Source organism: Danio rerio, chromosome 21, assembly GCF_052040795.2.
Source record: "Danio rerio strain M-AB ecotype USA chromosome 21, GRCz13ab, whole genome shotgun sequence".
Classification (NCBI taxonomy): domain Eukaryota; kingdom Metazoa; phylum Chordata; class Actinopteri; order Cypriniformes; family Danionidae; genus Danio; species Danio rerio.
Genome location: NC_141041.1, coordinates 35,748,915 through 35,761,767, shown reverse-complemented (window position 1 = coordinate 35,761,767; position 12,853 = coordinate 35,748,915). Strand labels below are relative to the sequence as shown.

The window sequence follows — 12,853 nt, the reverse complement described above, 5'->3', positions numbered from 1 at the left end:
TTGCATTCATCAAAGAAAATTTCCTGAATCTGTTAAAAATCATTTGGGAAATATTTTAAAAAGAAAAAAAAAATCAAAGGGGGGCTTTATACACACACACACACACACACACACAAAAATAAACATGGTTAATTTTTAACAAAGGTTGTTATTAATTTTATTTATTATTATTAATATTGTTATTATTATTATTATTATTATCTGTTCTGTTAAGGTTGTTTACATTTACCACACACCCGAGGGCAAGGAGGGATGTGATGAGTCTGAAAGTCATGTCAGAATCTCAGTCAGGTGGAGGGCAGCGTTTGAGTGGAGAGAGAGGAGCTTAGGCCAAGTGTTTCTCTGTCCCTTGTTTTTATGGCATACGCGCATTCATTTTCAAAGTTTATATACTGTGTGTGTATATATTTATGTGTGTGTATATATATATATATATATATATATATATATATATATATATATATATATATATATATATATATATATATATACATACATACATACATACATACATACACATATACATATATACACATATACAAAAGAATAAAAGCAGGTTTTTTTAAAAGCTATTTTAAGGTAAAATTGATTAGCCCTTTTCAAGATATATTTTTATATATTTTATATATATTTTTTATATATTCAAACCATCGTTATACAATAACTTACCTAATTGTCCTAACCTGCCTTGTTAACTTAATTAACCTAGTTAAGCCTTTAAATGTCACTTTAAGCTGTATAGAAGTGTCTTGAAAAATATCAAGTCAAATATTATTTACTGTCATCATGGCAAAGATAAAAAAAAAATCAGTTATTAGAAATGAGTAATTAAAACTATTATGTTTAGAAATGTGTTGAAAAAATCTCTCCATTACTTATCAATATTGCTTTCCGGTCTAATAATTCTGACTTCCACTGTACACACCCCTGATTAATAAAGGGACTAAGCCGAAAATAAAATGAGAGAATGAATGAATATATGCCTTTCACCAGTGCCGATATACAGCCGCCATTTCTGTCTGGTTCTCGAATTTGATTGACTTATAGCCGTGCAATATTCTGCCATTTCAGAACACTTACAGCCTCTTCACTCTTGTGTATTACTCCGCCCACATTGAGTGACACCAGATCAATAAACTCACTACAGTTTGAAATATATTGCTGCTGTTAGACAACATATATAGGTGAGAATAGTTTTTTTTAGATTGCAACTATGCAGTTTATTTATAAGGAAAGTGACTATTTTAAATATTCATAAGTTCGGAGATTCAGTGCGTCAGCAGCCAGCCTATCATTGCAGGTGTATCTGTCTGCGGACTGCAAGACGGGGGCTTAACATGAAGGGGTGTAACTTGTAGTAAGTTAGAGGCTTAACTTGCAGTGACCGAGATCCAATTGAATGATGCGAGATGCCACAACAATATGTTGTTGGCAAGATGGCAGAAGTACTTAACAGAGAACATTTTCACTGAATATTTTCATGAGTTATCTTAAAATTTATCCATTCGTTTGATATATTATTATATTTATTAAGTTAGAAACTCCTTCATGCAACTTGCTGACTTTTTTTATCCCTTTTGTCGTGACAGTTAGCCTACTCAGTGTCGCCCCCTGTGGTTGCAAATAACAGTACAATGGCAAGCGCGTCAAGTATGATAGCCTCTGCAACTCACGGCTGTACAATAAAAACTGTGAAGGTTGGGTTTAGGGTTGGGGAAGGTGTAGACGTTAATAACTGGTGGTTGGGTTAAGGGTTGGGGTTGGTGTAGACACTAATAACTATGATGGTTGGGTTTAGGTTTATGGAAGGTGTAGACGTTAACAACAATGATGGTTGGGTTTAGGGTTGTGGTAGGTATAGACGTAATAACTGTGATAGTAAGGTTTAGGTGTGGAGTAGGTGTAGACGTTAACTGATGTACAGCACCTTGTCGACAACATAGTTTTGACACATGGGTCTTCATAACTTTAAGTTACGCCTCTAACATACTACAAGTTATGCCCTTTCATGTTACGTCCCTGTCTTGCAGTCTGCAGACAGACCCTACTCTGTCAACGAGCAGAGCAAATAGGGTTGATGTTCCGCCAGATTATGGCGACCTCATAATAATCCATTAGGGGAGAAAAGCAGCATTTTCCCAGCGGAAGTATTAAACTACAGCTAACACATCATTACAGAACAGGTAAGTGACATTCTAAGTCGATCTCTCTCTTTTGTATGTTGTATTGCTGTGTTTATGCCATAGTAATCTGGTAGGGTCAGTGACAGTGTGGGACTCGGAATGTACAAGAAGCACTGCATTAAGTTATATTTTTCCACGCCATGTCTTTAAAATAAGAACATTAATTTTACTACAGTATTTTCAATGGAGCTTCTGTGCTAGCCTGCTGATCCAGACGGCTGTGTGCATGTAAACGACTTTTCATCTCATTTTATGCTTGAACATCTAAATGAATTCTGAAGTCGATTGAACTGATTACATTTTAACTACATTACAACATAGATTCTGTAAAAGGAACTATATAAAATTTAAAAAAGTCACATTAACTGTTCACCGGAAGTTTATTGGTATGGGAAAAAAACACTATACCCTATTGGTGTAGTTGTTACACTTACGGTACATGTTGCTAAAAAACATCTGTTTTGCCCACATTTTTAGTATAGGTTTACAAAAATATGGGCTAATAAAATTGACAAAATGTTATATGCACTGTTTGGCTTTTACAGTTGGGTGGGTTATAAAAACGTCCTTTTTTTTAGCAGTTTAATTAGCTTTTACAAGTCATTAGTCATTGTTTACATACACACACACACACACACATATATATATATATATATATATATATATATATATATATATATATATAAATATATATATATATATATATATATATATATATATATATATATATATATATATATATATATATATATATATAGTTCAAGAGAATACATCTCACAACAGTTATGAACAAAATAAAATAAAAATTTGAAAAATCATTTTGGTTATACAATCAAAGTATAAACAGAAGCCAGGGGTAAAAATAAATCAATAAATTGTTAAGATAGTAGTAATAATAGTAATAATTATATATATATATATATATAATCAAATACATAATGCTTCAATTTTTTTTTTTTTTTTGGCTTTTTTTGGGGGGCTTTTTTGTTTCTGAAGTTACATATAGTACCATATTGTTTAATTTCCTTTATAAAATGTTCACAATTGGGCTTAGCTTTGGCCCATATCTTAACATGAATATAGTACTTTCTAAGTAATATTATTAGTTGTATAAGAAAATAAGTTGTACTTTTTGAATCAATTCCATCTTGTACTAAAGCAAACATGACATCATAAAATCCAATTTGTCGTGTACCAAATATCCTTTAAATAAAGTTAGAAATATCAATCCAAAATAATCTTGAGTATACACATTGAAAAAACAGATGAGTAACAGATTCTTTAACAAAACCACAAAAATCCCACAAGAGTTTTCAATATCCACTTCAAACCGTTCAAATAACCCTTAAACAGAATAAATTCTGTGTAGAATTTTAAGATACATGTCTTACTTTATTACTTATAAAAATTTATTAGTAACCATATTTTCTACCACTTAATGTTTTCCAAATTAGTTATATGTATATAAAGTAGGCGTGGCATCGTAGGGGCGCGTCCACAACGAGGCGTGGTCACCACGCTCTGCTATTTAGTGGTCAGCTGATATGACAGTACCAGGGACTCTGCGTGACACCACCGCGTGCGTTGTGACCTAATCGAGAAGCCTTATTTTGTTTTTGGTTGTTGCTAAAACGCATTACTGTCGACTTTATAAACCTCATTAAACTAAACAAAACAGTGAAAAACTGCAGAGAAATCAACGTTACCAGGACAATTTGCTGAAAATAATCTACATTTTCTTCCAAAGGTAAAAAATCACTTTCTTTGGGTTTTCTTTAAAAGTTTACGTTTGCTAATTAAAACATGTTTAGTTTTTAGATATAATTATTAATGCTAACAAATACGCTTGTTTGCTGGTTTTGCTAAACTGTCCATCTTGGCAGTCAGAGTACCTCCACACCTTACACTGACGCACAGAAAATAATTGTTTTCTGTGTTTGACTATGGTGTTTTAGTGATGTTCTGTTACCGTACTGTATATATTAAGTCATGAAAACTATAACGTATATCATGATTATTGAAGTTTTTGCTTTTGTGTTGTAAACTGCTGTGTGGTGTTCATAATGTGTTGCGAAGCAAATGAGATGTTGACCTCTCTTTGGCTGAACAAACATCTTCTTGTGAATGAATCCACTGACAGTCGCCTGATTTCCATTAACCCATATTCTTATTTGCGGGTTTGTAACAGTGCTTTCTCCATCACAGAGAGTGGTAAAAAAACAACACATGTACTTGACACTATCATCATCAGTTCTTCTGTGACACACTGTGCTTGTTTCATCTGGCATGTTAAATTGGTTATCAGGGTGTAATGTTATTCCTTACATAATTTGATTAGTCATTTGTAATTAGTAGAGTGAATTAGCTTAGCTGAAATGTTTCAAAAAGCTTTTTTTGTGAAATTGTGTCAATTATAAACCTGTTCACCTGCACTTGATGGACCGTTTGTCATGCACAATTAAAAAAAAGTAAGCATTGCTCAAACGTTTCATTGAGGATGAGTTGCTTCTAGGAAATGTTTTACACAGGATTTCTTGGTTGCGTAATCTAGTTATTAATTATGGTCACCAGTTTACCATTCAGTTCCCTTTTTAACTTATTTTATCCATAGTATTTTGCATTGCAGAAGTAAGCAGTTTTCTCTGATTGTATTAGATCAATTCCTTTATTCCTAAGGGGGAATGACAAGAAATAAAAATGGCAGTAAACAGTTAAACTGATTGTGCTGTGTGTTAAAAAATATTAAAATATGATAAAGTAAAACATGATAAAATGAAATATGATGGCCACACCTGCTCTTCTGTGGAAAATGAAGTGGATACTCCCTTTTCTGTTCAACCTCTTGTCAGTTCTTGTCATTGTGTTTTGTTTTGTTTTGTTTTCTGGTGACATTTATCTGAGCTCTCCATAGAGTGTTTTTGTATACATGATATAATACATGAAAAAAATTATATATATATATATATATATATATATATATATATATATATATATATATATATAATATACACACACACACAGGCGAGGCAGTGGCGCAGTAGGTAGTGCTGTCACCTCACAGCAAGAAGGTTGCTGGGTCGCTGGTTTGAACCTCGGCTCAGTTGATGTTCCTGTGTGGAGTGTGCATGTTCTCCCTGCCTTCACGTGGGTTTGCTCCGGTTTCTCCCACAGTCCAAAGACATGCGGTGCAGGTGAATTGGGTAGGCTAAATTGTCCGTAGTGTATGAATGTGTGTGTGTGTGTGTGTGTGCATGTTTCCCAGAGATGGGTTGCGGCTGGAAGGGCATACGCTGCATAAAAACTTGCTGGATAAGTTGGCGGTTCATTCCGCTGTGGTGACCCCGTATTAATAAAGGGACTAAGCCAACAAGAAAATGAATGAATGAATGAATGAATATACAGTTGAAGTCAGAATTATTAGCCCCCTTCAAATTTTTTTCTTCTTTTTTAAATATTTTCCAAATTATGTTTAACAGAGCAAGAAGATTTTCACAGTATGTCTGATAATATTTTTTCTTCTAGAAAAAAGTCTTATTTGTTTTGTTTTGGCTAGAATAAAAGCAGTTTTACATTTTTTAAAAGCCTTTTTAGGGACACAATTATTAGCCCCTTTAAGCTATTTTTTTCTTGATAATCTACAGAAGAATCTACTGTTATACAACAACTTGCCTAATTACACTAACTTGCCTAGTTAATCTAATTGATCTAGTTAAACCTTTAAATGTCACTTTAAGCTGTATAGAAGTGTCTTAAAAAATATCTAGTAAAATATTATTTACTGTCATCATGGCGTATGTATGTATGTATGTATATTTATTATTATTTATTTTTTTTGACAAACGTGAGTAGTTCAAGAGGCAAATATGTCAATTAACAAATAGATTTAATTTGGCATGTCTGATTTTTTTTGGGTGACTGAAGTACTGTCATAGAACTTCATTCACGATAGGCGAAATGGAGCCTTTTGTGGTGTACTTTGACGACAAAAGGAATACAATAAGGAATACTGATGTTCTAGTAATTTCAAAAAGATAGTTTTAACGCAATACTGGAAAAAGCGAGATAGAGGAGAGAAAGTGTCACCCAAAAAGTCAAGAAGTTACAGGAGACTGAACTAAACAGCGAGTTTAAACTTAGTTAACAGAGAAACAGTATGGGGAAACTGGTGGCCATAGTCAATACCATTTGAGTAGCCAAAAATGACCAAGGGTGTGAACAATGCTGTTCTAGGAATCTGTGTTTCGATTTAAAATGCTCTTCATTCACACTAGGGCTTGCAGGTGTTTCCTAGAAGTTGCTTATTCATACGGAAACATCAATTGTTACGTACTTCAAATGTTCATGAACCACAGATGAACATTTGAAGTATGTAACAATTTTCTTTGTAATGCCATTAGAAATGGCAAATATGCAATGAAATAGATTTCTAAATGATTTAAAAAATTCTCCATTACATACAATTTTAAATGTATTATTATTATAGTTAAATTAAAAAGTAAAATCATAATATCAAATGCAGCAAAAATTAAGTCCTCTAAAAACATAAACATCTCACTGACTAGAAATTGTGGAACAGAAATAATCCCAAATATTTTCAAAGAATGTTCAAATGCAGAGAAGCAAGCAATTTTAAAGGTGCAGTATGTAAGTTTGACACCCAGTGGTTGAACTAGGTATTCCACTCCCGGTTCAAAAGACACGCAAACGCAGGTTGCCAGATTGACGACACCAACAGCAGTGTGACTGTCAAGCCTAAAGGCTGATTTAAACTATTTTAAATAAAAGCAACAGCACTCCATAGAGGAACTATTTTCCATCTTAAAAGGAGTTTTTGCTCTAACCAACATCTGAAATGTATATTTTAGAAACATTTATTTTAACATTACTTTAACATCTAGTTCTTGCAGCTGAACAATAGGATAAACTGACAATGATCACCTCAGGTACACCCCATGTGCTTTATTCAGTGTAAAATGATAATAATGTGAGTTTGAATGTCATTTTGCATGACATTTATTGCCGTACTACTGAAATGGCAGCAGATAGTTCACCTCAAATCTTCAAAATAGGGGTGTCAAAATTAATTGTTTCTTTGGTGCACCGCGATGCAGACGCGGACAATTCGGTATCGGTTCAGTAATAATCATAACCGGTTATTATGTACTGACGTCATTTATCTCCTATGCTCTCTGTCGCGAGGGCGGTGAGTGCGAGTATATACAACACTCAGCCAACCCAGGGCCGGTCCATGGCATAGGCACCATAGGCAAATTCTAAGGGCGCTGTAAATCCAGGAGGGCGACAGAAATGAGCGCGGTTCAGTTGGTTTTGTTTTCGATATTCTTGACACACATTCAGTTACAGACGGTAATTACTCAAAAACCTCTTACCCTAAAAAGATCTAAAGTGTGTTTCCTACACAAAGCTGGTTATGTTTCACAGCTGTCTTTCTTTTTTTTTCACTCCACAATATGAGCACTGCTCCGTTTAAGCCCTTGCAATATGTGTTTAGCTGGGATAGCTCGCGCTGAGAGTAGCTCTCAGTAAGGGACCGTCGGAAAATTGCTTATTTTTTTCGTTTTTTTTTTTTTCGTTTTTCTGCTCCGCTCAGCGCGAGCTCTCCCTGTTGCGAGGGCTTAAGTGTGTGTGCGTGTGTGTGTTTGTTTCTTTGGTGCTGTCTATGTTTATGTTTGAATGAGAGACAGTGTGGTGCTGTGTCTCTGTGTGTTTATACAGACAGCTTGTTATAGCCTCTCCTCTAAAATATAACACTGTATTTTGAATGCATCATCAATGCACCGTGATGCACCAAAATATCGAATTGAACCGAATCGAAGGCATGATAATCGTAACCGAACCGTGAGACCAGTATAGGTTCACACCTCTACTTTAAAATAAAACGTTTTGAAATTGAACTTTAGAACTGTGACTCACTGCAAGTGAACACATATCAGTGATTCATCATGTACATTTTAATTTGTTAATGAGGCTTGTGTATTATTTAGGTTATAAACCTTACTATTTTGTTGGAGTGCAGTGAGTGCACTATTCTGTGCTTCTGATTGTATTTGAATTTCTTTTTTTTTGTGGTGCAAAAAGCCTAATTGTGTATCACTGCAAATCTCGCCACGCAGGTAACGAGTTTTTAGGACACAGGGTTACAATGTATCCTGCTCGCCTCCTATTTACAAACGTATCTGAGCCTCATTTCAGAGTTTGCTACTGTCCACCGGAGGTCGCATTTCAGTCACAGATTCTTACTTTGAAAGCCTTCCTGACTCATGAATAAAATGCAATGTTTCCCACAAGGGCAACACCGGATGATAATAATTGGCTTAACTGGCAATGGGTGGGTTAAAGGGACCAAAACAAAGACACATTCATGCACATTTTCAAAGTGTATCAGAGTCAGAATATCTGACTTCAGCATTGTTTTTCAGATAAACAAGAATGTTCGCTTAGCATGTTTCTTAAATATCTGCAAACATATTATGGTATTTTTATGCCTTAGGAGAGTCAAAAACTTACATACAGCACCTTTTAACTAGTAGCGCGTGCCATATTCTATTTCACCATGCTAATGGCGTCATGCATTGTTCACCTTTCCGGTTTGAGTTTTTAAAAAATGGGAAACATCAAAGATGGTTTAACATGTTATGTTTTATTATAATGCACAGCGCAGCATTATAACAGAAGCTTAAAACGCATTTAGTCTGACTTAATAAATCCTTCGCTTCTATCATATTAGTTTTGTCTCATCAGCAGCTGCTTCAATGCTCTTATTTTGCTTTGACTTCTTTCAGCCTTGCTCTACTTCATGCTACCAGTTTTGAGTACCTTAGCTTATCCATCGATATGATTTCAGGATTCCCAAAATTGCAGGAGTCCCATAGGATGTAGTAAAGAACACAACTCTGTCTTGAAACTATGCCTTTGTTTGTTGTGAATATGTGCCCTCTAGTGGATGAAAATGACATGCTGTGCCTTAAATTCAATTCATCTTCATATCTATAGCATTTTTACAATGTAGATTGTGTCAATGCAGCTTAATATAGACTTTCTAGTAAATGGAAAATGTGTCAGTCCAGTTTTCAGTTGAAGTTCAGTTCAGTTTCATTTTCACTGTTGGAAGTCCAAACACTGAAGAACAAATCCTGGATGCACAGCTCCACAAGTCCCAACCAAGCAAGGCGAGGAACAAACTTCACCAATTGACAAAATAAAAAAAAAAATAAATAAATAAAAAAACTAGAGATACACCGGGCTCTGTTGGGCACGACCTTTTCTCCTCTGGCCAAACTTCTTGTGCAGAGCTGTAGTCTAGGTGCCAGAGGCTGGAGAACACTGGATGTCCGTTTTGGAGAACTGCAGGTGAGAGTAGGTCATCGGCAGGTGTTCAGGCTGGCCCACGGGATCAATGCAGAGACTTGTCTGTCACTGGGGTCTTTCAGGAATCAATCTCATGCTCTCCACTCCTCCATGACCACCACATCATCAGCTCAGGATACGGCCTGGTTCAGGATTTTAGATACCCTGGGATCATCTCTTCACAGGTCTTGGATCGCATCGATGGCAATGCATAATCTCTAGAGACCTAGGAATGACTATCCCCAGGTGGAAAAGAGAAAAAAGAAAATAATCTGCATAGCTGCTCTTCATAGTGTATTTAAACACAAGACGCAAAATGAAGTGCTGTAAATGAAAATAGTAGTTATATAAACAAACATGGAAAAAAGCATGTAAAGCATTTGATAGTTTTTAGCAAAAATGTCTGGTGCATTAAGACAGGAGGAGTGTGTCCTACAGGTGGTTGTCAAGCCCAATCACATGCATGGAGCACACTCATTTATTGTACTATTATGTGATGCAGTGCGTGTATGCTTAACTAAAAAAGTAGGTCTTTGAACTGAGAGAGACCTAGTTTTAAACTCAGAGGGTGTGTCTGAGCCTCGGACATGATAAGGAAGGCTATTCCAAAGTTTAGGAGCCATAAATGAGAAGGCTCGACCTCCTTTAGTACACTTTGCTATTCTAGGTACTATCAGAAGCCCTGAGCTTTAAGATCTTAAAGAGCGGGTTGGATTATTGGTTAGACAAACAGGAGCCGGATCATTTAAAGCTTTGTAGGTAAGGAGCAATATTTTATAATCAATGTGGAACTTAACAGGCAGCCAGTGTAAGGAGGAAACAATTGAGGTGATATGATCATATTTTCTAGACCTGGTAAGAGCTCTGGCAGCTGTATTTTGCACTAACTGAAGTTTGTTAATGGAGGATGCTGGGCAGCCAGCAAACAGAACATTACAGTAGTCCAGTCTAGAAGTCATAAAAGCATGAACTAGTTTTTCTGCATCTGCGATGGAGAGCATACTTCATAACTTAGCAACATTTGTCAGATGAAAGAAGGCGGTTTTTGTGACATGGGAGATAAGATTTTCAAAAGTTAAAATGCTGTCTAATAGAACGTCCAGATTTTTTACAGTCGAGCTAATGCTAAATTTTGTATCCCTCTAATTTTAGGTTGAGGTGTGAGATCTACTGTGTACAGGTTTTAGGCTAAATAAGTAATAGTTCTGTTTTGTCTAAATTTAAGAGAAGAAAATTGTTGGTCATCCATTCTTTAACATATTTAAACACTCAGCAGAGTAATACTGAAGGTTTAACAAGATGAAACCAAATGGAATAAGCCCCAATGCTCCACTTGATTTCTCTATGACTTCCTGTCACAGTTTTAGTGGTTTAAGCCATTTTGTCATTGATTTTGTCAGGCCACCACAAGAGGTGCAGTGTGTAGATGAATTACGAGCAGCCACCTGCTTACATGGGGCCTGGTCCTGCTCCAGTATACCCACCTCAGGGCTACCCACCTCAGGGCCACCCACCACAGGGCTACCCACAACAGGGCTACCCAAACTACCCTCCTGGACCCTCTGGCCCCTATCCAGTCCAGCCGGGATACCAGGGATACCCACAACCACAACCAGGACCTCCCACTAACACTGGTAAGGGATTTGATTTTGAAAGTTGAGCATACTCTTATTTAAGCATTCATTGGTTTACCTTCAGTCAAACTACCTCGAAATCTCAAGATCAAAAGTCTCATTTCATTTGTATCCATGAGTTTGACAGATCTAAACAACAAAACACCAGTTAGTTGAAATGTTTTGTAAAACTTTTTTTCATTATGTGTTTATACTTTTCATGAGGCTATTTCGTTCGTTTAAAGGGCAGCTAGCTGGATTTTTTAAGTGTGTGGGCGGGTGCAAAATGATATAATTTTATACAAAAATTATGTCCATTTTCTCTAAAGAAGTTGTTACTTCGCCCCTTTAAGAGTGTCATTATTTAGGTTTTACATCATTACTAACATGGTTCAAACCACGGATCTTCGACAGAGAAACTACAGTTTTGGGAAAACACTCATCACTACATTGTTGTATGATGCATCGTGAGTCATGTCGTTGTTCGGGAAACACACCCCTGATTGTGTCCTCTTAAATGTTATTCAGTGTGATATTTTATATACAACAAAAATCGTCTTGGGTATATTTATAACAGAAATAATTGAATGACATTTAAAATCATTATTTAACAATTCCATTGGAGCCCAAATGCTAACTGATTGTCATTTTAAAAATGAATACAACTGTTATCCTTAAAACAACTAGTTCAGTAACCATTTGTCAGTGAGATCATGATGTTTAAGTAATATAATACAATTTATTATTATTTCTTGTTCTTTTATACATTGTAACAAGCTTGTCAGATTGGATATAAGGTGAAGTAAAATGGGATTTCTTCTCTTTGACTGGTATTATGTGAGCTGTATATGTGTGTGTTTTTCTCCAGTGCTTGTTGTGGAGCAGAACAGGCGTGATCATCATCATCATTCTGGAGAGAAGGCTTGTCTAGCCACATGTTGGACGGCTCTGTGTTTCTGTTGTCTCTGTGACATGTGCTTTTAACCAAATTAACCAAAAGCAATGTTTGTCTTAAGCACCTCTTTATATTCCTTCAATGCGACAAAGGACTTTTTACACACATTGATATTTTTGCATTGACACATTAAACAGAATGTTGTTGTTTTTATTTGTTTAACAGTTATGCAAATGTCCTCTTTATTAATGAATGCAAAAATGAATGTCTGGTTGGGTCTAGAATAGACTTGATAATCAAAGTGACTTACAATCTGTAAATTTTTGGTCTGTCTTAATGCAAGGTATTTTTCTAATAATAAAAGTGAATGTAAATAATCCATGCCATCTGTTTTGTTTGTTCTCACATGTTTAATTTAAAGGTCTGGTTGCCTACACATATTAAGTGATGCTTTGAAAGCAACACCGAGCTACAGTGTTTGCATATTTTAAGAAAGCCAGTTTATAGTTTTAGCTTTTTAAGTTGAGAGTAGTAATGTGACACCTTTCTTTTTTTCATATTTATCTCTCAATCCTATCGCACATCTTAAAACGCTATATTAATCAACAGGCATGAACATTTCCCAAAAAAATTAATTAATATTCAATTAATGCTTATTTATCTATGTTTCAGCTATAAAGATAATGTGGAATAGAGGCTTGTCTACTTCACTCGATGCTTCATGTTCAGTGTTGATACTTTAATTGATATTTGAACACATGAAGAAAGGAAGGTGCAAAAAGGCATGGAAGGTG

The 12,853-nt window shown here is 35.4% G+C and overlaps 2 protein-coding genes across 3 annotated transcripts in view; both read left to right on the top strand.

Moving 5' to 3' along the window:
• The first annotated feature begins 3,721 nt into the window (after positions 1-3,721).
• Positions 3,722-12,438, top strand: si:ch211-160j14.2. Of its 2 annotated transcripts, none has more exon segments than NM_001386271.2 (3): positions 3,722-3,930; positions 10,952-11,185; positions 12,033-12,438. In NM_001386271.2, coding segments are annotated over 2 exon segments (324 nt in total). In that variant the 5' UTR covers positions 3,722-3,930; positions 10,952-10,977; the 3' UTR covers positions 12,149-12,438.
• zgc:165573 overlaps positions 3,736-12,853 on the top strand; it is a 44,827-nt gene continuing 35,709 nt past the window's right edge. Inside the window, exon 1 of the mRNA XM_087299064.1 lies at positions 3,736-3,762. The gene's annotated coding sequence lies outside the window, so the exon portion shown is untranslated. The remainder of the gene's footprint in view (positions 3,763-12,853) is intronic.

What these genes read in the sequence shown, in the direction of transcription:
- si:ch211-160j14.2 (XM_087300343.1), top strand. Translation starts at nt 10,978, where the DNA reads ATGAATTACGAGCAGCCACCTGCTTACATGGGGCCTGGTCCTGCTCCA. An exon ending in AGGACCTCCCACTAACACTG is followed by an intron (nt 11,186 to 12,032) that starts GTAAGGGATTTG and finishes GTTTTTCTCCAG; the next exon opens with TGCTTGTTGTGGAGCAGAAC.